Source organism: Mesoplodon bidens, assembly GCF_964165515.1.
Source record: "Mesoplodon bidens genome assembly, chromosome: 15".
NCBI classification, from domain to species: Eukaryota; Metazoa; Chordata; class Mammalia; order Artiodactyla; family Ziphiidae; genus Mesoplodon; species Mesoplodon bidens.
In genome coordinates, this window is record NC_138171.1 from 21,464,135 (window position 1) to 21,486,068 (window position 21,934).

At 49.4% G+C, this 21,934-nt stretch overlaps 1 protein-coding gene and 1 long non-coding RNA gene across 3 annotated transcripts; one reads left to right on the plus strand and one right to left on the minus strand.

The window, feature by feature from the left end:
- Nucleotides 1–6,050: 6,050 nt before the first annotated feature.
- On the plus strand, nucleotides 6,051–8,231 carry LOC308628736 (splicing factor 45-like). The gene has a single exon (XM_081256001.1). It carries the CDS (start codon nucleotides 6,568–6,570, stop codon nucleotides 7,771–7,773), a length of 1,206 nt encoding a protein of 401 aa, XP_081112127.1. The 5' UTR covers nucleotides 6,051–6,567; the 3' UTR covers nucleotides 7,774–8,231.
- Nucleotides 8,232–14,356: 6,125 nt separating this feature from the next.
- On the minus strand, nucleotides 14,357–20,890 carry LOC308629296. 2 transcript variants are annotated; one of them, XR_014017650.1, is made up of 6 exons: nucleotides 20,775–20,890; nucleotides 18,767–18,923; nucleotides 18,115–18,175; nucleotides 16,835–16,907; nucleotides 14,830–15,000; nucleotides 14,357–14,743 (listed from the first exon to the last, which is right to left on the minus strand). It is a non-coding gene; the product is annotated as an uncharacterized lncRNA (long non-coding RNA). The 2 variants fall into 2 exon arrangements; XR_014017651.1 differs by having other exon boundaries at nucleotides 18,555–18,923.
- Between the last annotated feature and the right edge of the window lie 1,044 nt (nucleotides 20,891–21,934).

Consider the following 21,934-nt stretch of genomic DNA (forward strand, 5'->3'; position numbering starts at 1 on the left):
TGCGATGACATGGTGCTCTCATCTGTCTTAAGCCATGGAGAACAAGGGACGGATGTATCTTGTATGAAGGGGGCCGCTCTTCTCACTCTGATCACAGGCCCCTTTCCCGTGCTCCCCGCTGGTGTGGTGTGTGGAAGGCAGGACTGTGGTCAGCATTGAAAGCAATCATAATTCAGGAATGCAGTGATTATGGCCTAAAGAGTCCAAGACATGTAGTCGAAAGGAAAGCTTCACTAGTGTTAGCTTAGTCTGAGTGAAGAGAAGACAAGAACCCAAAGTTGAGGTGAGGGTTCTTTTGCCCCTCAAGAGATCTGTCTGGGCAAAGGGGAGCTCTGGGCAGAGCTCTGGCCCCTGAGGCTTCTGAGGAGGAGCTGCTACCATCATGACAAGCATGAATTTCTGTACATGAGCCCCTTTGGCAAACTGGTGACACCTACAGACCTCTTCTCAGAGTTGTATTTTTAAATGCATCAAATGAAATATGTCAGATTGCAAGGGAGGCCGATTATATTAAAATAAAGCTATTAGAATATTTTTTAAATCTGCAATATGGTAATATACGTGCCTCTTTAGTAATGCATTAAGTAACAAGATCTAGCAGCAGGTCTTATAAGTACCATAATTTTGAAGTAGTTGTGAACTTGAAAGATGTTTTGAAATGTCTACAACGACTCCAGCATGATGTGAAAAATCCATGATTTGTATTGGCGACAAAGTCAAGGTCATGCTAACATTACTGTGATTTGTTGCTTACATTAACAATTAGAAAACATGCGAAATTTCAGTCAGAGATTAGTGAAAATAAAGATGTAATTTATTCCCATGCAAGTTCACAAACCCTAGGTTAAGAAGCCCTTCAATAAATTCTGATAGACCTGACAAACTGTGTGGCAAATTCTAACTCACTCAAAACTATAATCGAGGGGCTTCCCTGGTGGCGCAGTGGTTAAGAATCCGCCTGCCACTGCAGGGGACACGGATTCAATCCCTGGTCTGGGAAGATCCCACATGCCGTGGAGCAACTAAGCCCATGCACCACAACTACTGAGCCTCCGCTCTAGAGCCTGTGAGCCACAACTACTGAAGCCCGCGTGCCTAGAGCCCGTGCTCCACAACAAGAGAAGCCACCGCAGTGAGAAGCCTGCGCACCACACCGGAGAGTGGCCCCCGCTCGCCGCAACTAGAGTAAGCCGTGCACAGCAACGAAGAACCAAAGCAGCCAAAAATAAATAAATAAAATAAATAAATTTATTTTAAAAAAAACAAAACTATAATTGTTCCCAAATAGGTAGTATGTAGACCCTTAGAGAGGGACCAATGAGCTCTAGGAGCCAGTAAGGGATTCCCAAGAATAAGTTATAGCAAGTAATCCTATCTGGTTTTTGTGATAGAATCAGAGACTAATAGGTTGGGAAGGCCTGTGTGTAACCATATTATGCCTGAAAGGCCCTTGACCCAAACCCTCATGATACCTTTTTAACTGAGATAAAGAGATGTAAGCTGGACAATAACACAGTTGGTTGACTGCCTAGCGAGTTCAGTCAGTCTCCAAAGGGTCAAAGCCAAGCTGGAGAGTGTGTTCCAATAGCATCCTAGAGGACTCAGCCCTAAGCTCTGGCTGAACCAACAGTTTCTTGCCGAGACTTGGATGAGAACCTAGAAAACCAGCTGAGCCGATTCTCAAAAGACATGAAGCCCTGAGGCTTGGTGAATACTCTGGATAGCAGAGTCCAAATCCAAAGCGATGCTAGGGAGCCAGAAATAAAAATGAACGGGGCTTCCCTGGTGGCGCAGTGGTTGAGAGTCCGCCTGGCGATGCAGGGGACGCGGGTTCGTGCCCCGGTCCGGGAGGATCCCACATGCCGCGGAGCGGCTGGGCCCGTGAGCCATGGCCGCTGAGCCTGCGCGTCTGGAGCCTGTGCTCCGCAACGGGAGAGGCCACAGCAGTGAGAGGCCCACGTACCGCAAAAAAAAAAAAAAAAAAAAAAAAAACAAGGAGTAATAATGAAGAATTAAGTAGTTAAAGAATGACTTACTATCTACCCCTAGCTTCCCCTTGGTAAACTTGCAGGCAGACCACGCGGGCAGGAGAGCATCCAAAGGAAGATCAGAAGTCAGCAGGTCTGCACGCAATGGAAAAATGACAAAGAATATGACCTCCTTAATATTTAACTGCGATTATTTCCCCTTTTTCCCCTTAAAAATTGTCATGGCTGACCAGAATCTTTGGAGTTGTTCTTGGGTCATGAGTCTACTTTCTCCCCAGATTGCTGGCTTTCTGATTAAAGCAACTTTCCTTTCTACCAAAAAAAAAGAGAGTTCAAGTCATGATTGGAAGATGTATTACTCCACATTTACAAAACAATATTGCAAATGATAAGTTTAACATGACCAGAAAATAAATCATCATTCTCATTTTCCTGCATACTCTGGGTAAGATTGATATTCGTAGTTCTCATCAATGAGGCACAGTAAAAATCTTTGAGAGAGTCCTTGGAAACCAGCACGTAGGGACCACCACCATGGATGCCGCAGCATCATGAGTAATGTATGAATTGTAATGTAATATATAAGTAAAGAAATGTATTAGAGAAATACAAAGTTAAGAAGATCTATATTGCTTCAATACTAACAGGTTCCAAACGGCATACCGTTTTTTGCAGTGGGAAATAAGAAACTAAGCAAGAATGGCACATTTTACAATAAATAACATGAAGAGATAGTTCTTGGAGTTGAAGAGTAGGAGATGGTGTCTGGATATTACCAAGAATCTTCATGTGCACTGATAGGACAAGAAATAAAGTCTCAGCACCCTTCTCTACCCATGATCTAAATCTTCATCAGTAAATCACAACGCTCCACATGGGGCCCATGAATTTTTTTTTTTTTGGTCGCGCAGTGTGCCTTGTGGGATCTTAGTTCCCCAACCAGGGATGGAACCCAGGCCCTTGGCAGTGAGGGCACGGAGTCCTAACCACTGGACCTCCAGGGAATTCCCTGTTAATACATTTTTTAAAAATATTTATTTATTCAGCTACACTGGGTCTTAGTTGCAGGATGCGGGATCTTTAGTTGCACCGTGCAGAATCTTTTCGTTGAGGCATGTGCGATCTAGTTCCCTGACCAGGGATCGAACCCGGGCCCCCTGCATTGGGAGTGCAGAGCCTTCGCCACTGGACCACCAGGGAATTCTCCTCTGTAATATATTTTTAAGAAAATTGTTTATATAGACAGGGGCTATACAAAAAATATTTGCCAAGGCCTTGCACATACTAGGACTGCCTTGGCTGGTGTCCTCCTCTTCTCCCGATAGGCCCCTTGAGCTCCTCTGAGCTCACTTCTCCCACTCTTGAAAGCACCATTTTCCAGGCAGTCTTAATTGCCAACTTGGGCCCCCCACTGGAGTGGCTGCCCCAGAACATTCCCTCCAGTCAAAAGGTCCAAATCACACATACATCTCCTGTATGGATGGAGTGTGCCTACTCTTTTATTTTTAATACCAGGAAATAAATTTAGTGACCAACAAATAAGGACAAGCCACTGAGAATGGACAGATGTCTGAATGCCAGGAGCAAAGGCTGTCACTACATGTTTATTTTGAGACCTCAATACACTGCCCTGTTTGCTGGAATCCCCGTTAGGTAGGCAAGGTCAACCTGGATAAGCAAACCCTCCATGGAACACCTTAACAACTGGCCATTTGGGGCAAGTTAAGGGGAAAACTCGGGCTTTTAGCAAGGATGCATTGGCGATGGAAATCTAACTTATACTTTAAAAAGAAATATTTATTGGAAAGCTTATGTCGTCAAATAAGGGGAGGGCAGAGGTCAAGTTGGGCCTTCAAGACAACAAGCACGGGGGACTGGAATTCCTCTGGGACTCCCTGTCCTGCAGCTCTGCCCCTCCCTGTGTGTGGACTTCTGACTCCACACTCACTCTGGCTTTTTGCATACAGTTAGAGACATGCTCTAGGTTTATCCCAGGCATGTCTCCATCCACCTTCCACTGAAGGTAGGCAGGTTTGCCACATAGGGATGTGCACTGTACCCCTCCTGGGAGCCATTCACATCATACTTCATAGCTGAGAAGCAGAGATGCTGGGGATGCGTGGTTGAGCCCATGCCATAGAAAATGCTTGGCTGAAAGAGAAGGGTAGGTTTTCTTAGTACATTCTTCTCTGGTGGGGAAGGGTGGTCCTCGACAAGCCCATTCCAAGGGAGCTCAAGAAATCCCACCCTAACCGTTAATGATCTCCCTGGTAAAGCTGCCAGGGAATAGCTCAAAGAATCGGCACTTTGAAGCTTTGTATTCCCAGGCTTGATCACCTCAAGCAGAAGACAGCTAAACCTATGAGAGCAGAATCCACACAGGGTCTATTAGAAGTGGCGAGAGTTTTACAAGGAGGTGGCCCATTCTGAAAAAGGTAGCACTTAAAGGCAATGCCTGTGACGTTGGAGCAAACTTCGTTACTTAGAATTTTTTATTTTAAGAAGAGGTTAAACCTATATTCTTGTGTACTTTTTTCACTGTTGAGAAGCTGTCTTTCTTGCATTTGGAAAGGACAGCTTTTTAAAAAAATTATAAAACTCTTGCTCCCAACAAAACAATGTCTTTAGCAGATCTAAATCAAAGATAACATAAACTCTGGTTTCCCTCAACACCTCTGATGGATATCACAACTGAAACTTATTTCACAAAGCTAGCATGGGGAAAATATCTCATCCCTTTTCTTTTTTTTTTTTAATTGAAGTATAGTTGATTTAAAATGCTGTGCCAATCTCTGCTGTATAGCATAGTGACTCAGTTATACACATATATATATATATATATTCTTTTTTATGTTCTTTTCCTTTATGGTTTATCACAGGACTTTTTAAAAAATATTTATTTATTTACTTATTTATTTGGTTGCGTTGGGTCTTATTGCGGCAGGCGGGCTCCTTAGTTGTGGCACGCGAACTCTTAGTTACGGCATGCATGTGGGATCTTAGTCCCCTGACCAGGGATCGAACCTGCGCCCCCTGCATTGGAAGCGCAGAGTCTTAACCACTGGACCACCAGGGAAGTCCCTATCACAGCATATTGAGCATAGTTCCCTTTATCCCTTTTCTTTGTAGAATCGAATAACTGTTCTGTGCCTCCATTTTTCGGAACTGGTGGGCCATTCAATCTCAGTGGTTCACTGTGGTTCTGATTCCCTCAGGGTTTTGCTAAAGTCCTGGAGGAGTGCCCAAGACCATAACACTGGGGAGAAACCCTCTGAACTCCTGTCCACACTGGTCAGTGGAGGTAAGTCTCCTGTGTGATGAGTCACACGCTCCCTTTACTGTAGGGAATTTCTCAATGAAGGCCTTCGAAGTTATGAACTTCTCCTTATGTACTGTTTTAGCTGCATTCCACAAGTTTTGATATATGGTATATTCGTAATAGTTCAAGTCTAAGTATTGTCTAAAGTTTTGTTTTTACGTGTCTTTATGTTGTAGTCATATTGTAATCTATGTGATACTGATGCATTGGTATTTGAGACTCGCTTTGCAGCAGATAATGTGGTCATTATTTGTAAATACTTCAAATGTGCTTGAGAAAGAGATATACTCTCTCACTGTTGGGCAAAGATTTCCAAATATGTTTTCTTAAATATCTATTAAAATCAAGCCTATATTCCAAAGACTAGAGTACGGAAAGGGAAAAATAGTAACTTTATAGTGGGGAAGTCTGGCAGCTACCACCTTAACCAAGTAATCAAGGTTAATATCATTGGTGATAAGTCATGTTATATACTCCCTGATAGGATGTGATAAGAGGGGCTTTTCACCTCTGTGATATTCTTCCCCCAACCCCGTAACTCCAGTCTAATCATGAGAAAACATCAGAAAAGCCCAAATTGAGAGACATTCTACAAAATATCTTACCAACACATTTCAAAACTGTCAAGGTTGGGACTTCCCTGGTGGCCCAGTGATTAAGAATCTGCCTGCCAATGCAGGCACGGGTTCGATCCCTGATCCAGGAAGATCCCACATGCCACAGAGCACCTAGGCCCGTGTGCCACAACTACCAAGCCTGCACTCTAGGGCCCGCGAGCCACAACTACTGAGCCCACGTGCCTAGAGCCCGTGCTCCGCAACAAGAGAAGCCACCACAATGAGAAGCCTGCGCACAGCAACGAAGAGTAGCCCCCCACTCGCTGCAACTAGAGAAAGCCCGCGCTCAGCAACAAAGACCCAACACAGCCAAAAAAAAACCAAAAAACAAAACAAAAAAATCCTTTCAGCCTCTTATTCCAACCACTACTGCAGTGACCTTAAAAAAAAAAAGACTCCGTGCTCCCAATGCAAGCGGCACAGGTTCAATCCCTGGTCGGGGAACTAAGATCCCACATACTTAGCAGCCAAAAACAAAAACAAAAAACTGTCAGGGGCTCTGCGTAGGGGTTGGCGCCGGAGAGGCCCGGCCGTCGGGGGCTGAAGCCGAGCGCCCAGCCCGCCGAGTCCGCGGCGCCTCGGCCCCTGTGCGCCGCCGCGGCCCGGGAGCGTCGGCCGGGCGGGCCGGCATTAAACTGAGAAGATGTCCCTGTACGATGACCTGGGAGTGGAGACCAGTGACTCAAAAACGGACGGCTGGTCCAAAAACTTCAAATTTCTGCAGTCTCAGCTCCAGGTGAAGAAGGCAGCTCTCACTCAGGCAAAGAGCCAGAGGACAAAACAAAGTACGGTCCTTGCCCCAGTAATCGACCTGAAGCGAGGTGGCTCTTCAGACGAGCGGCAGATCGTGGACACCCCGCCGCACGTGGCGGCGGGCCTCAAGGACCCGGCTCCCAGTGGGTTTTCTGCAGGAGAAGTTTTGACTCCCCTAGCTGATGAATATGATCCCATGTTTCCTAACGATTATGAGAAAGCAGTGAAGCGCCAGAGAGAGGAGCGACAGAGACAGCGGGAGCTGGAAAGACAGAAGGAAATAGAAGAGAGAGAAAAGAGGCGTAAAGACAGACATGAAGCTAGTGGGTTTTCCAGGCGACCAGATCCAGATTCTGATGAAGATGAAGATTATGAGCGAGAGAGGAGGAAGAGAAGTATGGGCGGAGCTGCCATTGCACCACCCACTTCTCTTGTAGAGAAAGACAAAGAGTTACCCCGAGACTTCCCTTATGAAGAGGATTCAAGACCTCGCTCACAGTCTTCCAAAGCTGCTATCCCTCCCCCAGTGTACGAGGAACAAGACAGACCCAGATCCCCGACTGGCCCTGGCAACTCCTTCCTCGCCAACATGGGTGGCACAGTAGCACATAAAATCATGCAGAAGTACAGCTTCCGGGAAGGCCAGGGTCTTGGGAAGCACGAGCAGGGCTTGAGCACAGCGCTGTCCGTGGAGAAGACCAGCAAGCGGGGAGGCAAGATCATCGTGGGCGACGCCACTGAGAAAGATGCAGCCAAGAAGTCGGATTCAAATCCATTAGCTGAAATACTTAAGTGTCCTACTAAAGTGGTCCTACTAAGGAACATGGTTGGTGCAGGAGAGGTAGATGAAGACTTGGAAGTTGAAACCAAGGAAGAGTGTGAAAAATATGGCAAAGTTGGAAAATGTGTGATATTTGAAATTCCTGGTGCCCCTGATGATGAAGCAGTACGAATATTTTTAGAATTTGAGAGGGTTGAATCAGCAATTAAAGCTGTTGTTGATCTGAATGGGAGGTATTTTGGTGGACGGGTGGTCAAAGCATGTTTCTACAATTTGGATAAATTCAGGGTCTTGGATTTGGCAGAACAAGTGTGATTGTAAGAACTAGAGCCTGAGTCATCTCCAACGATCCTTCAACGAGCCACAGACTGAGCAGAGGAGAGCAAGGCAACAGGCAGCCTGCATGGCTGTGGGTACAGAGACTCTGGAAGGACTTCTAAGATATATGTTGACTGATCCCTTTTTTATTTTGTGGTTTTTTAATATGGTATAAAAATCCTTTAAAAAAACAATCTGTGTGCCTCTCTGGTTGTTTCTCTTTTTTATTACCACTTCTGAGGTGATTACATTTTTTGCTAGGATTTCATGATAATTCTCAAGTGCTTCAGTGATACGGCATTTCTTGCACTAAAAAAATCTAGAAAGTTTTGGGATATGGGGTTGTGTTACCCTTTGCTTTTCTTTCTTTTTTTTTGATTCATTTTAATAAAATCTGCAAGTTACTAAACTGTAGCTTCATAAATTCTATAATTAAGTATCATCTTGGCAGTCTGCCAAAGGTGAAAATTTCTGCTTTCTCTAAAAAAAAAAAAAAACTGTCAGGGTCGTGAAAAATAAGGAAAGACTAAGAAACTGTTGCAGATTGGAGGAGATTAAGGAAACATGATGACTAAATGTAATGTGGTATTCTGGATTGGATCCTGGCACAGAAAATGGACATGAGTGGGGAAACTGGTGAAATCCAAACTGAACTTGGAGTTCAGTTAATGGTAAGGTACCAGTATTAACTTCTTAATTTTGACAAATGTGCTTATTAGGGGCACCTGGGTGAAGGATCCATGGGAACTCTTTGTACTAGGTTTTAAACTTTTCTGCAAATCTAAAACTATTCCAAAATAAAAGGTTTATTTGTAAAAGTCATCTATTACTTGTACTGTTCAAATTTTCTAGTAAAAATAAAGCAAGGGAAAAAATAAACGGGGGGGGGGGAGGTTTCTGTCTCCACTTCTTCAAACACTTCTACTTTGGAGACTTCTGAAGTCCCCAAGAGAAGGAAACAAACACAAAACTTGGCCATCTTCTTGATATGGTGCAGAAGAACCTTCAATAAATAATAAAAAAGGCCAACAATTTAACAATGAGGTAGGGCATTTGCTATATCAAGAGTTTTCATACATCACTCTGTTTAATCTTCACCACGTCCCTCTAAAGGAGGCCACTGGGGCCCAGACAGGTTGAAACTTGTCACCCAAGTTTCTGGCTGGGTTGGACCAGATCCGTGCAACTCCAAAGCTAGCGCTCTCCCAGCCACTCCAGGCTGCTGCCCTAATCCTCAGTGGTGCATGCCATCCCCACTGGCTGTCTTAGAGCTCCTCCCTGCATCCCCCACGCTGCTTTTGCACGTGGACCACTCCTCCTTTGCCCAGTTAATTCTACTCCCTCCGGGAGAACTTCTCTGACCCCCAAAGAGGTCAGGTGGCCCTGTTGAATCTCACAGCACCTGTCATTTGTCCTCCATAGCATTTCTTACCGTTTTTAATGATTTCTTCATTTATGGGTTACTTGTTTATCATGATGGGACTGTGAGCTATCAACTGTCTATGTTCACTGGTGTGTGTTCCCAGTGCTTACTTAGCACAGAGGCTGGCACTTAGTAGGTGCTCAATTAACAAGTAGTAACTGACTGAATGAACGCACTCCCAGCGCACTAAGGTTAACTCTAGGAAGTGGGGCTTACACTGGGCGAGCACTATGGAACTTGGCATCCTGCCTCCAGTAGGTTCTGGAACATGATGCAGGGATTCCATCCGGCACACCTGATATATACCTGGCCCTGCTCTGCCAAGATGGGGAAGAGGGATTCCAGGGGATGGGGAACCCAGGCTGGAGGAGCTTCTTTACCAGATGCAGCAGCCTTCCTGTAAAGAAGGCATCCTTGCAACACTCTTCTTTCATGGAATTAGCCTCGAACCCCTCATCATCTAGATCTGTGTGCTGTCCAGTAAGGTAGCCACCAGCCACACGTGCTGTAAGCATAACCAAGACGTGCTATAAGCATGAAATGTACACCAGATTTCAAATATTTAGTTTGGGGGAAAAATATAAAACATCTCAATCATTTTTATATTGATTATATGTTGAAATGACAATATTTTTTGATGTAGTGGATCAAATAAAACCGTATTACTAGAATGTATTTCATCTGTTTTTTATTTCTTTAATGCAGCTAGTAGGAAAATTCTAAATTACATGTATGGGTTTATCTTGGACGGTGCTGTTCTAGACTGTACACTCCATGAGGCCCCTCCTCAGCTTTGTTCAGGATTGTGTGCACAGCTTAGAGCAAGGCCCGCACATAGTGACTGTTCCATAAATATCTGGAAATAGAACTTACTATGTATATACCTGGATATGATCCCCATGAGGACAGATCCTGCTTCTCAGCACAGTGCCTGACAAATCTTTTTTGCATGGACAATAAACCTTCATTCTCCCAGATGGCCGTTCTCCTGGCTTGATTATACTGTACATAAAACTCCCACCAGCGGCCTCACCTCTGGTACCAGGCACCAACTTGCTGATAGGATCATGGCCCTTCTTGACCCTAATCCTGGTTCTTGGGCCACCTCGGTCGTACCCTGCCAAGGTTTTTTCAAGCTTAGAAGACCTAGGATGACTCCTGCCTCAGACACAGCCGTAATGAGATGTGCACTTGATACTTTGGCGTTGGCTGAAACATGCCTATCGTCTCTGTACATGTCAGGTTCACAAGTTCAGTCCTCAAGACTGGTGATTTAGATGGGGACTATTTTAGGAAGACTGCATAATAGGCCGTAATTTGAAACAGATGGAGGGAAGAGTAAAATATCCTAATTTCCAGTTTCCCAGTACAAACAAGCATCTGACAGCCTCGTATGCTTGTGCTATTTATGAAATCAGCCTGCAACATTTTTCACTACTTGATACACCAGGAAATGGAAAGCCAGCTGAACCATTCACTGGAAGGGAGACAGGTCCCTTCATTTCTCCGAGCTTTGGTTTCCTCATTTATAAAATGGAGAATAATTAAGTCTACCTCACTGGTTGTTGTGAAGATTAAGTGAAGTAATTATATATACAGGCTCACTTAGTACAGTGCGTGGAATTTAATAAAAGTTCTATCAATGGTAGGGATGATTAACACCAGCCCCCCTGGGACGTCTGCAAATTTGCAAAGAAGTATTTATGTAGTGTCACGTTAATAGATGACTGATGAGTCTGTCATAATGACATTTTATATTTGTTCTTCATTTTAACTATCAACAAGCTAGACATGCTCATCGAATAAAAATAGCTGATGTGTACAGAGCACTCAGTGTGAGGCAGGTACTGTGTTATGCATTTCACAAGCATCATCTTATTTCATCATTACCATTTGTGGTAGGTCCTATTCTGATGGTCAAACTACAGAGCCAGAAACCGAGGCTCAAGGAGGCAAAAGAATGTGCTCCAGGCCCCAAAGCAATTAAGGGACAACATCAGAATTCAACAGGCTCTTAAGGATTTCTCTAGGTCGCTTCCTACGAGTTAGGTATCCTGGTGACATGCCAGTTGTAGTCATGGGGGAAGAGGGGCCTCAGTGAACTATTCCTGGTACCCATGGTCGAGGCCACCACTGGCTTCATCCCTCATCCTTAAATGCAGATTGAGCTCCTTGCCTGTGTCAGCCACCACACTGGTAAGTAAGTAACACCCTGTAGGCTGTTATGAGCAGACACTCATTTAGCTCCCTCTACTCATGGTACAGTGATGGTGAATGTAACGTCTCTTAGAAAGAAAAGGAAGACGGGCATTTTGGTCACTTGGCCACGCCTTATAAGAATTCAGGGAAAACGGAACCCCAGGCCTTGTAGCAAGTGCTGCTCAGACTCCATAGCCAGGCCTTGTACAGCAGCACAAACATGGTTTGGCAATTGGAGTCTCATCCTCTCCCTGTAAAAATTCTAGAAATGGTTCTCTTGCCTACAACAGGAGCTCAGTGCTCTGCACCTCTGGACTCTGCTGTTAAAGGGACTTAATTCTTCCATCTCTTCCTGTTTTTGTTCCTGCAACCAATCACTCAGGCTCTTGACGCGCTAAGAACTCCCCAAGAGGAAAACATGCCTGGCTTGGTTAGCACTGTTCTTGGTCCTAGACCAAGGTCATGGGTTAGGCCTGCCCATGGGTGATGGCACCGAGTCCACCGAGCTGTGGTCGGGGGGTGGGGCGAGGGGCTGCGCGCTGACAATGCAGAGCCTGCCCTCCAGACGTGCACAGCCTGGTCTGACTAGCTAATCCCAACTTGATTCGGCTGCTGCCCTCACCACACGGCAGACGTTGCTAACTAGCCGTCGCCCTGCAGAGGCCTCAAAGGTGTCTCGTCCCCCCAGTTCCCTGGGCCTGGTATCCCAGAGGGAAGATTCCTCCCATCGCTGGTCCGTGCCGTGATGGAGACTGCACAGGCTGCCATGAACGCCCAGAGGTGAGAGCTCCTCCCTCTACTCAAATCACACCTCCTAGGTGAGGCCTTCTCCAACTACAGATTCAAAGGCCACGCCCCCTGCTTGCCCCCAGACTTCCTGTCCTGTTTCTCCGCTTGACTAGTTTTCTTCTCAGTCCTTGTCTAGCACACTAGACATTTCAGTACTTTGTTTATGGTATGTCCCTGTCCTCTAAAATGGAAGCACCATAAAGGCAGGGGTTTTGGCTCTTTTGCCTTCCTTTATTTATCATTTCCTAGAATTGTGCCTACCCAAAATTGAACTTGATGTGAATGAAAGGAAGGGCAGGCGATCCAGTCTGGGTGGAAGTTTAGCCGGTGAAGGCTTCCTACAGGAAGTGACACAAGCGGAGTCAGGCGAGCATCTGAAATGGAAGGGGCGTTCCAGGCACACAAAACGCAGGCCAGGAAAAGGGCAGCATGGTCAGGAACCTTACGTGGTAGCATGGCTGGGGCCTATGGTGCTTGTGGGGCATGATGTGTGAGATGCGGGTGGACAGTAGACCCTGATCACAGGGGAGGGCCCTGCGTGTCTACCCTGGCGAGTGGGAAGCCTAAGCTGGGGCTGAGGGTCAGGTGGGCGAGGGTAGCAGAGGGCAGGGGAGGGCAGACTTCAGAGGCTGGGTCAGGGGCGAGCGTCATTTATAATCTGAAAGTGAACAGGTTAATGATCAGGAAGCGCTGTCCTCTACCGAGTGTTACATGCGGGGCGGGCAGGCGGGGTGGTGCAACCTGCACTTCTAATGCATTACTTCACCCACTCCCACCTCCAGTCATTATACCAGGATGCCACGGAAACTGGGCGAGGAATGAGTGACACCTCCGGAAAGTGACCAGTCTGGCGAATTACGAAGGAAATTTTGGTGCCCTTGGGCCAAGCCACGGTCAGAGATCACGCCTCCGTAGGCTTGTGACTCCCCTCCCCTCCCCTCCCCCATTTCACCAACCATAGCAGCTCGCGCCTCTCCCCTCTCCAGTGCTCCATCGCCGCCCCCTCCTACAGAACACAGACAAAATGGCATCAGGGACCCCCAGGCTATAGGATTGAGGTGGGGGGGGGTCCAGAAAACCATGAAAGAATAAACTGAATAAAGGGCAGGGGAATGGGGCACAGATACTGGTACCAAAAGCTGACAGGAAGTTGCTCAGCAATGAGGGGACAGTCTGTGTTAAAGAAAGAGGGCTCCAAGTGTCGAGGCAACAACCAGCAGCGGGGCTTTGGCTAAGTGGGCGGACATGTGCTCCTTTTTCACTAGAGGACTAGGGCCACGGTGGGATGAAACTGGCCCAGAGGGGAGTCAGAGCAGGTGGGGGGTCTTCAAGAGAGCAAATGGGAGACTTCACGTGGCCCTTGGGCAGGTACTGAGGAGAGGGGAACGGCAGAAACAAGGACCTCTGCTGCGGCTGCCCGGCAGCGTGGACCCTCCAGGCCCAAAAATGCCTCCCACTGGCAGAAGCCATCAATTTGCTGACCTCACATAGGTGGGCCTGACCACCTGGTTTCTACTTCAGCCCCAGTCAAGGTGATTCAACGGCACTGGAAGGAATGGACAGCGAACTCCTCCCTTCTCACCAGGGCCTTTGGGAGACTTCCCCTGTGTGGACGACACCTGAAAGGTGAGCAGAGTGCCATGTACCCAACAGGGTGGTGAAGCGCACCACTGCCGTCATTGTTACTGTACCAGTAACCCCAACACCTGGCCTTTGCCCACCACACCGCCAGAGTTCTCCCGAGGGCAGCTGTTCCTCATACATCCCTCTCCCAGCCCTGCTCCAAACCATCTCCCCAAATTCACCCCGGGTACTTTCACCCCCACAGCCCAAGGCTCTCCTGCCTTCCTCGAGGACTTCAGCCCGACTGTCTCTACGTCCACCACACCCTCATCCTCTCTTCCAAAGCCCTGGAGCAAACATCCCTCTGCCAACAATTCCCGTCTCTGCTAAACCTGAGCCCCCAGAAGCACTTGGGATTATTCAACTCCATGTCAATTCTACATCCCATCCCCCATCCCTAGGTCAGGCCTCAGGAGTGTGCTAAGTGGAAAGTCTCAATGACTGAAACCTGGAAGACCTGTCCCTGTGGCCCACTGTCTCTATACCTAGCTGTGCACATGGAAGCAAGTATTAAAAAAAGAAAACAAAACCATAAAAAGCGGCAAGGCAGTTTCAAGGTTTATTGAAGTGGGTGAGAGGACACGATGCCCAGCACAGAAGACTCCAATGGGAACTCTTGTTTCTAAAAAGTTACACCAGGAGCAGACAAGGGGACACGGAGGCCACTGGATGACCTGGTCCAGACGGAAGGAAAGCAGACTTCTGGGTCCCCAGTGCTCTGTGGCACCTGCTGGAAGGGCAGAGCCAGCTGAAGGTCTCCAGTTCTGAATCCCGAGTCCCCAGAGTCCCAGGACTTTCCCTCTGCCCCGCTCACAGGGGCCAAGCCCTTCCATATTGTGCTAAGGCAACAGGAGACGAAGGTCTGGTGACGATCAGCGGCAACACCCCTCTTCGCTCTGTTCTGCCAGCATCCGTGAACAGCCCCAAAACCACCTAAAGGAGGAAGTCACATGAGGCCGGCAGCTTGGAATTTCTATTTCAGAAACACAGGCCGACTTAGCCCCTTGGCAGTTACTCACCATGAGGAAGCCCCTCCAGGGGAGTTGGGACCCAGGTCACCATCCTGAGAGGCCAGAGCTTCCATTCCTTGAGGCTTCCTCCAAGGCAGCACCCCAGAGTGACGAGGAGGCCACGGGGCAGGAGGTCAGGACCAGGGGTAACTCTCCAACGTTACCGTGTCTTCCTTCAAGCTGACACGCGTGAGAGTGCCCCCAGTTAGTCAGGCGTGAGCTGCGGGCTTTTCACACCAAACCTGGCTCAAAACGGAATCTCAAAACTCCCAGAGAAGAGTCAAAATGAACACTGTGTTTAAAAAATGGGCCTTCTCATGGCGACAGAGCAAATGCAGTAACTGGCAGAGAGACGGCCGGAGAGCTTGCTCTCAGGAGCTCTTCCCACTCGGCCCTACCCCTGTGGCAGGAGTGGGGACCGCCACCCCCAGCAGCTGTCCCCCGCACCGTCATTACTGCCTGTACACCGGACTCCCAGGTGCTCACGCTCACCCCAGCCTCAAATCATCCTCGTGTTCCTCCCTTCCCCCCGAAGACCTTCCTACAGCCTATCGCATCCCACTCCTTCAAAGGCCAGGTCCGCCACCTCCAACAAGCTGCTTCCCTTTGAAAATCTTACAGCAACCACTATACACCACCCAACATCGTGCTTATTCATTATGTGTAATTCATCCTGGTTCCTTACACCCCTAAAGTATCTAAACCTGACACAGATGTAGCCTGGCTCTGCTAACAGGAGGCCAAGCTGAGACAGGCCGAGCTCGGAAGTCTCCTGTCACTGCCTGTCACACAGCAGCCCCCAGTGCCTGAGGGCTGGAAAGCACAGGCTGGAGAGAAGCAGGAGTGTGTGAAAGCGTCAGCATTTGAAAGGGACAGGTGTGGACCCTCCAAACACGGGAAACTGCTTTCCACAATTCCTCTCCCTGCATTATCAACGACCAGAGCACGGACAGCCCATGGTCACCTTTGAATGCAGGTGCGTACAAGGCAGAGAGAGCTCCAGGAAGAGAAGGGAGTGCCAGTGGCCTACACGGTAGACTGAGTCTGGGAAAACCACCCAGCCAAGCACAGGACCCACGGAGTGGCCATTCTTTCCTGCAAAAGCCCAACAGAAACCTTCGCCTAAGGGGAATCAAAGAGAAGTCACTTTGGGGCTTCCCTGGTGGCGCAGTGGTTAAGACTCTGCCTGCCAATGCAAGGGACACAGGTTTGAGCACTGGCTGGGGAAGATCCCACATGCCGCGGAGCAACTAAGCCTGTGCGCCACAACTACTGAGCCTGCGCTCTAGAGCCCGCAAACCACAACTACTGAAGCGTGTGCGCCTAGAGCCCCTGCTCCGCAACAAGAGAAGCCACGACAATGAGAAGCCTGCACACCACAACGAAGGGTAGCCCCTGCTCACCGCAACTAGAGAAAGCCTGTGCACAGCAACAAAGACCCAACACAGCCAATCAATCAATCAATCAGCACAGAAAAAAATCCACTCAAAAAAAAAAAAAAAAGAGAGAGGAGACACTTTGGACAAAGACGGGAAAATATTACGGTTGGAAATTACAGAAATCACGTGGTCTTAAGAACCACCAAGTCACCTCTAACACAGCTTTGGTTTTTCAAATGAAGGAAACAAGGTTCTGAATAGGACACTGCCTTAAGACAGAACCAGAAGGGGATTCAAAGCCAGGGGAGGAATCTCTGATGCCCAGGTCCACCCGTTTTCCATCACAACATGCTTCTGCCCACACTCCAGGGAAGGACAGATACCCCACAACTCTCAACGCCCCAGTGGAACTCTAGAGGCTCCAGCCCTGCAGCAGCCACTGCCGACAGTGAAGGGCCAGATGTGGTCCAGGAAGCCCAGGGCTGGGGCGGTGAGCAGACCTGGGGACTCGTGGATGCTGCCTTCAGCTCACCTCTCGGCTCCCCTACATCTTCACCCGAAGCCCCTGGGGACACACACACGCGACTACCGGATCAGAGGACCCAACACTCCAGAGAATGCATGAGAGATCTTACCTCAAGGACACTGAGGTCTAGACCACTCCTGACATGACCACTTCCATGACACCTCCGCACACAGTGGACTCATCTGCAACAGACAAGAAGCCAAGGATGAGCACCCGACTTGTCCCTGCTCACAGCAGAGCATGTCAGGCACCAGGAAAGGACTTAGTGCAAGAGTTACCAGACAGTACACGTGCTGCCTATGTTGGCTGTTATTATTTCCTGAACAGACACACTATTTCTTCATTAAAAAAACAGCAGTTAACTCTAAAAAGGGAGACAGTGGATGGCCTATGGCAGGGTGGCCAACGCTGATCAATGTGTAATTGATCAGTGATAGGCGGAAAAGGACACCATTGCCAGGTTTACGGGAACGTGCCATGGCCGACTGACAGCAACTGGGCATCAAGGGGAAGTTAAGCAGCACACAGGGCCTGGTTCCCAACAGCAGGGGCAGGAAGCGAATGCCCCAACAATGACACCAATGCACGCATGATAGACACCAATGCACACATGATAGACCCCAAGGCCCTGGAGGCCCGAGGTATGGCAGGCAAGAAGCAGGAGTGTGTAGGAAAGCTCCCGGAACTGGAGGGTGAGGATGTGACCCCTCCAAATGCAGGACAACCCTACCATGTTTCCTCTGCCTGCACTACCAAAGTGCAGGCCACGGGAAGCCCGTGATCACTTCCAAGTGCAAGGGCAGGAAAGGACAGAGGCCTTGCTGAAAAAGGAGGCCAATGGCAGAGGCCTGGAGCAGTTGGCCTAACGGAGCACAAGCACCCAGTAGTATCTGCTTCTAATCCTGCAAAAAAAGCCTTCCACGTGGCCCGCAAGGGAGAGATAAAGGGAGGACACCTCTGAAAGAAAAGTGACAGAGTTCTTAGGTTGTAAAAGACAGGGACTCGGTGATCTGAAGACAAATGGCCTCATTGTAGTCCTGCTTTATGGAGGATGAAACCAGCGATAAGAGAAGGTCCCAAAGTTAGGAGGAGGCAGAGAAGTGACTGACACCTGGGTACAGGTGGGCATACCGAAATCCTTTCCCTGCCTCTGTTCACACATTCTGCTGCCAACATAACAAACAGTCTGAGGAAGGGCTCCCCAGGGGCTCTCAGAAACAAGCACATAAAGAGGAACCAGGTGTGTTCCCAAAGGCCCCAGAGAGGGTAAAGGTGAGGGCCGGGTCGAAGCCACTCTTGTCTCTCCTCTAGCTGCTTCCCAGACCACCGCGGGACCTGCATGCACCTTGAGGGAGGCAAAGCCCCAGATCTCCAGGGAACAGAGCTCACCTCAGCAGCACATGGTCCAGCTGCTTCTTGACAGGATGGGGACACCTCTCAAGAGTCTCCTCTGCAAAAATCGAGAAGCCCTGGATGAGTAACCTAGATCCCACCTGACCACAGCATGTCCTGGGAAGCCCAGGCTGAGTACATGCATAGCGGCCACTTCACAAACGTGGGCTGCTGTTACCACCCACAAGCCACACCACCACTCATGAACAGGACGGAAGTTATTACTCCACATGGGACAACAGCTCATCTGCATCTGAGGCAGAGGCCTTTTCACATCATCTTTTGTGCAAACTCTAATGACACTGTACAGTTTCTGGAAGCTGGATCTTGAACAGAATAAAAGTCCAGGACAGGTCTGGTAGCGTGCAGCACCTGACAGGCTGTGCCTGGCCTGGTCTGGCCTTGACCCGGGGGTGGGGTAGGAAGGGTAAAGGCACCTCAGGCTGCCTGCGGAGGTGAGGTCTGGTGTCTATTTAAGCCTTGTCCAAGTGCAGTACTGTTCTGGTTCCTGCCACCATAACCGCAGGCCATGGGGAAAGTCTCCCCTGGTGGATTGGGCTCCATCTCATGCCAAGGGACCTCCAAGGGATAAATACTGGTCAACAGGAAGAACAATTCCAAGAAAAGGAAACACAGGAAGTGCCCCCACCTCTCCCCTGGCTGGCTGGCTCACAAGCAGTCTTTCCCTGATTCTCCATGACACGATGGGCCGCGCCACCTCACCGGGATGCGTCTGTCCTTTCCTTCTTTCCTGCTGGGCAGTTGTTCCACAGTTGCTGAGACCGGACACCTGCCAGGCACTGAGCCTGCGGAGAGGCAAAACTCAGACACTGACCTTGAGATCAGATCAGAGAGAGGCAAAAAAACAAGAAAACCAATGATATTCATGAAGTATGATTACTGCCCTCATCTCACAACAAGCCACTTCCCACACTGCCTCACACCAGGAAACATGCTTGACTAAGGACCTGGAAAGGGGAAAAGGGGGAGGCAGACCTGGCTTCCTGGAGGGAAGCCCTTGGTGAAAATTACCCGAACAGTGGCTCCACGGCCAGCCCATAGCTCCTTAGACACAGCCCATGCTTTATCTTCCTTTTTAAAAAGCTTCTCTGCAACTAGCACTGGGCCTCGCATAGGCAGCACTCAGTAAGCCGAACACCAGGGGCCAGGAAGCAGATGTAAAGGCGGCGGGAGCACGGCCATGTGGGACAGCTCCAGAGTTGGGAAGGGACAGGAGTGAAGGAACCCTCCAAACACGGGGAAACGCTTTCAGCAACTCCTCTGCCGGCACTACCAGTGACCAGGGCACGGCCAGCCCACGATCACTTCCGAATGCAGGGGCAACAAACGGCAGAAGAAGAGCCAGGCAGAGGAGCCCACGTGAGCAGCCGGCTCTCCGCCCAGGAAGGGGAAAGCTGCCCAGCCAAGCCCGGGACCCCAACGCTATCCTCACTTCATGGAAAGACTCCACCTCCCCTCATCAACAGAGGCCACACGAAGACCAACTTCTCGTAAAAATGCCTCAAGTACTCATCCACCCACAAAATACCAACTAAGCACCTACTAACCACTTGCCAGGCACTGGGGGTTCAAAGACACAGACCAGGCCTCTGCCCTCCAGGACTGCTTGCTGTTTCCCCCCTGGAAGGAAAGGAAAGCTCAGGAGAATGAAGTAACTCACCTGAGGTTCCACGGCTAACAAGCAGCTGAGTCAGGATCTGAACTCAGGCCTTTCTGGCCCCCAAACCCAGCCCCACTCTCCTGCACAAGGCTTGGCAAGACTGTTCCCAGAACCCGCCTGAGCCCAGGGACCACCCCCTCTGCGGCGGGGCAGGAAGGCCACAGCCCCCAGTTCAAGGCCCTCAGGAGCAGCACTTGCCCAAGGGGACAGCTCAGCCCCTGGGCACAGTGGGGCGCAGCAGGCAGTGCGGCTCAGGGTCCCGCAGGAGAGAAGGGGGCGCTGGCAGAGGCAGGCGCAGCAAAGCCGTTCGAGGGAGGGTCTTCAGCAGCGCAGGGCCCGGCCAGGGAACGGGTGTGGAAGGGTTTCAGTGCGAAGCAGGCAGACTCTGCCCCTCGGGGGCCCTGGGGCGCCCTCACTTTAAAGCTCAAACACCCGTTTGGAAAATGGACGTTTCAACACTTTCCCTTAAAGCTTATTAACGGGAAATGGGCTAACGGTCACCAGAGTATTTGGCCGGTAACCAACGAGCGGCTTTGGGGCCTGAAACGCTGGAGTCGGAGGTGATGGGCAGTGAATCAGGGGCTCTGGCGCCCCCCGGGCCAGGTTCACACGGGCTCTGCACGACCCCCTGCGGGACCTCGGGCCCACGCGTCAACCGACCGGTCTCTCGACATCAGCGGGCACAAGTCTCCCCACGGGGCGGGTGAGGCCAGGGGACCTGACGCTCCGAAGCGGCGCCGGCCGGTGGCTCGGTGACCCGAGGCCTCTTTGTCGAGGACACGAGTCCCGAAAGGCCCACACGCGGCGGAGGGGACGGGCTCAGAACAGGGAGCGGACAAGGGCTCCGAGGAGACCTGCGGCCGGAGCTTCCCACCCCCTCGGGCCTGTTTCTCCTCCTGTCGGGGGCGGGGAGACAGAGCACCGGCCTTGAAGGCCGCCGGGGGTCCCTGGTTAGCGCGGCCCCGCAGTGACTCACCCAGGGTGCCGGGACTGTCGGCTGCAGGTCATAGGAGACGACGTGAGAAGAAGCTGCACGGTTCTCTCCCACTAGGACGCAGGACGCAGCGTCCGCCGGTTGAACGCCAGCGGAAATGCAGTTGAGGCGCGGCAGCCTAGAGCGGCAGCTCCCAGGGCGGAACCCGCGCAAGCGGTTCCTTCGCGCCCCCTTGTGGATGAGAACGGAAACTCTGACCTGCCAAGTCTCCGAGCATCCTTTCCTCTTCCCAACCACCCATCTGAATATTAAATGGCTAGGACAGCTGTAGTTTTGACCTGTCTACTCCTTCTCCCTGATTTTCTTGTGGCATTCACTTTTCCTGTTGAATTCAGTCTTGTTGGGAATATCAATTATGGAGTCCTGCCCTCTCCTGAGAAAGGGTTGGGCATGGGACCCAAGCTGGGAAAATTATACTTTCTTCCTTAATTATGTATCTCGAGTGTGAGAGAGCAGGGATCCTAAAGGAGCTTGGAGGCTAGTTGTGGAGCTATGAGTGGAGTCATACTTCAGTCAATTTCCAAATTAAGGTGGTTTCTTGTAGGTGGTGTACCTTAGCAGGGTTTTGAAGGATTCAAACAGAAAGGGGGAATGGGAAGATGTTCAGAAAAGGGAGGAAAAGGAAGACGCACAAGCTGATGTGGGGGAAGGGATGGGGGAGTGGATCCATGCGTTGGGATGTGAAGAAGTTAGAAACTGGTTAGGGCATCTCATTGCATGGCCTGTAATAGATGAATCTTTAAATGTCACAAGAGAAGAAATTCTCATTGTTGCAATGGGAGAGGCATTCACTTGATTCTGAAATGTAAGAAAAAGTCCATGTGTCTCAGTCCGCTCTTGGTTCCTGAGGGCTTAAAAAATGAGGAAAAGGACAATTGAAATGATCCAAATAAAGTAAAATCAATAAAACAATGAGTAGAAACCAAAATGGCAGAAAATGAGCCTAACCATTTAGAGCAACATAGCCAAACAACTTTAGGAATGGGAAAAGGGTCTTTGTACAGTCAGCAGAGGGTAAAAAGCTAGAGAACAATATGTTTGACTTTTTGCCCGTAAAATTTTAAATTTAGGTAAAATGAACGCATTCCTGGAATATATTTAACAGAATTGCCTTAAGGAAAAATAGAAAACCTAAATAATTT

What these genes read in the sequence shown, in the direction of transcription:
- LOC308628736 (XM_081256001.1), top strand. Translation starts at nt 6,568, where the DNA reads ATGTCCCTGTACGATGACCTGGGAGTGGAGACCAGTGACTCAAAAACG.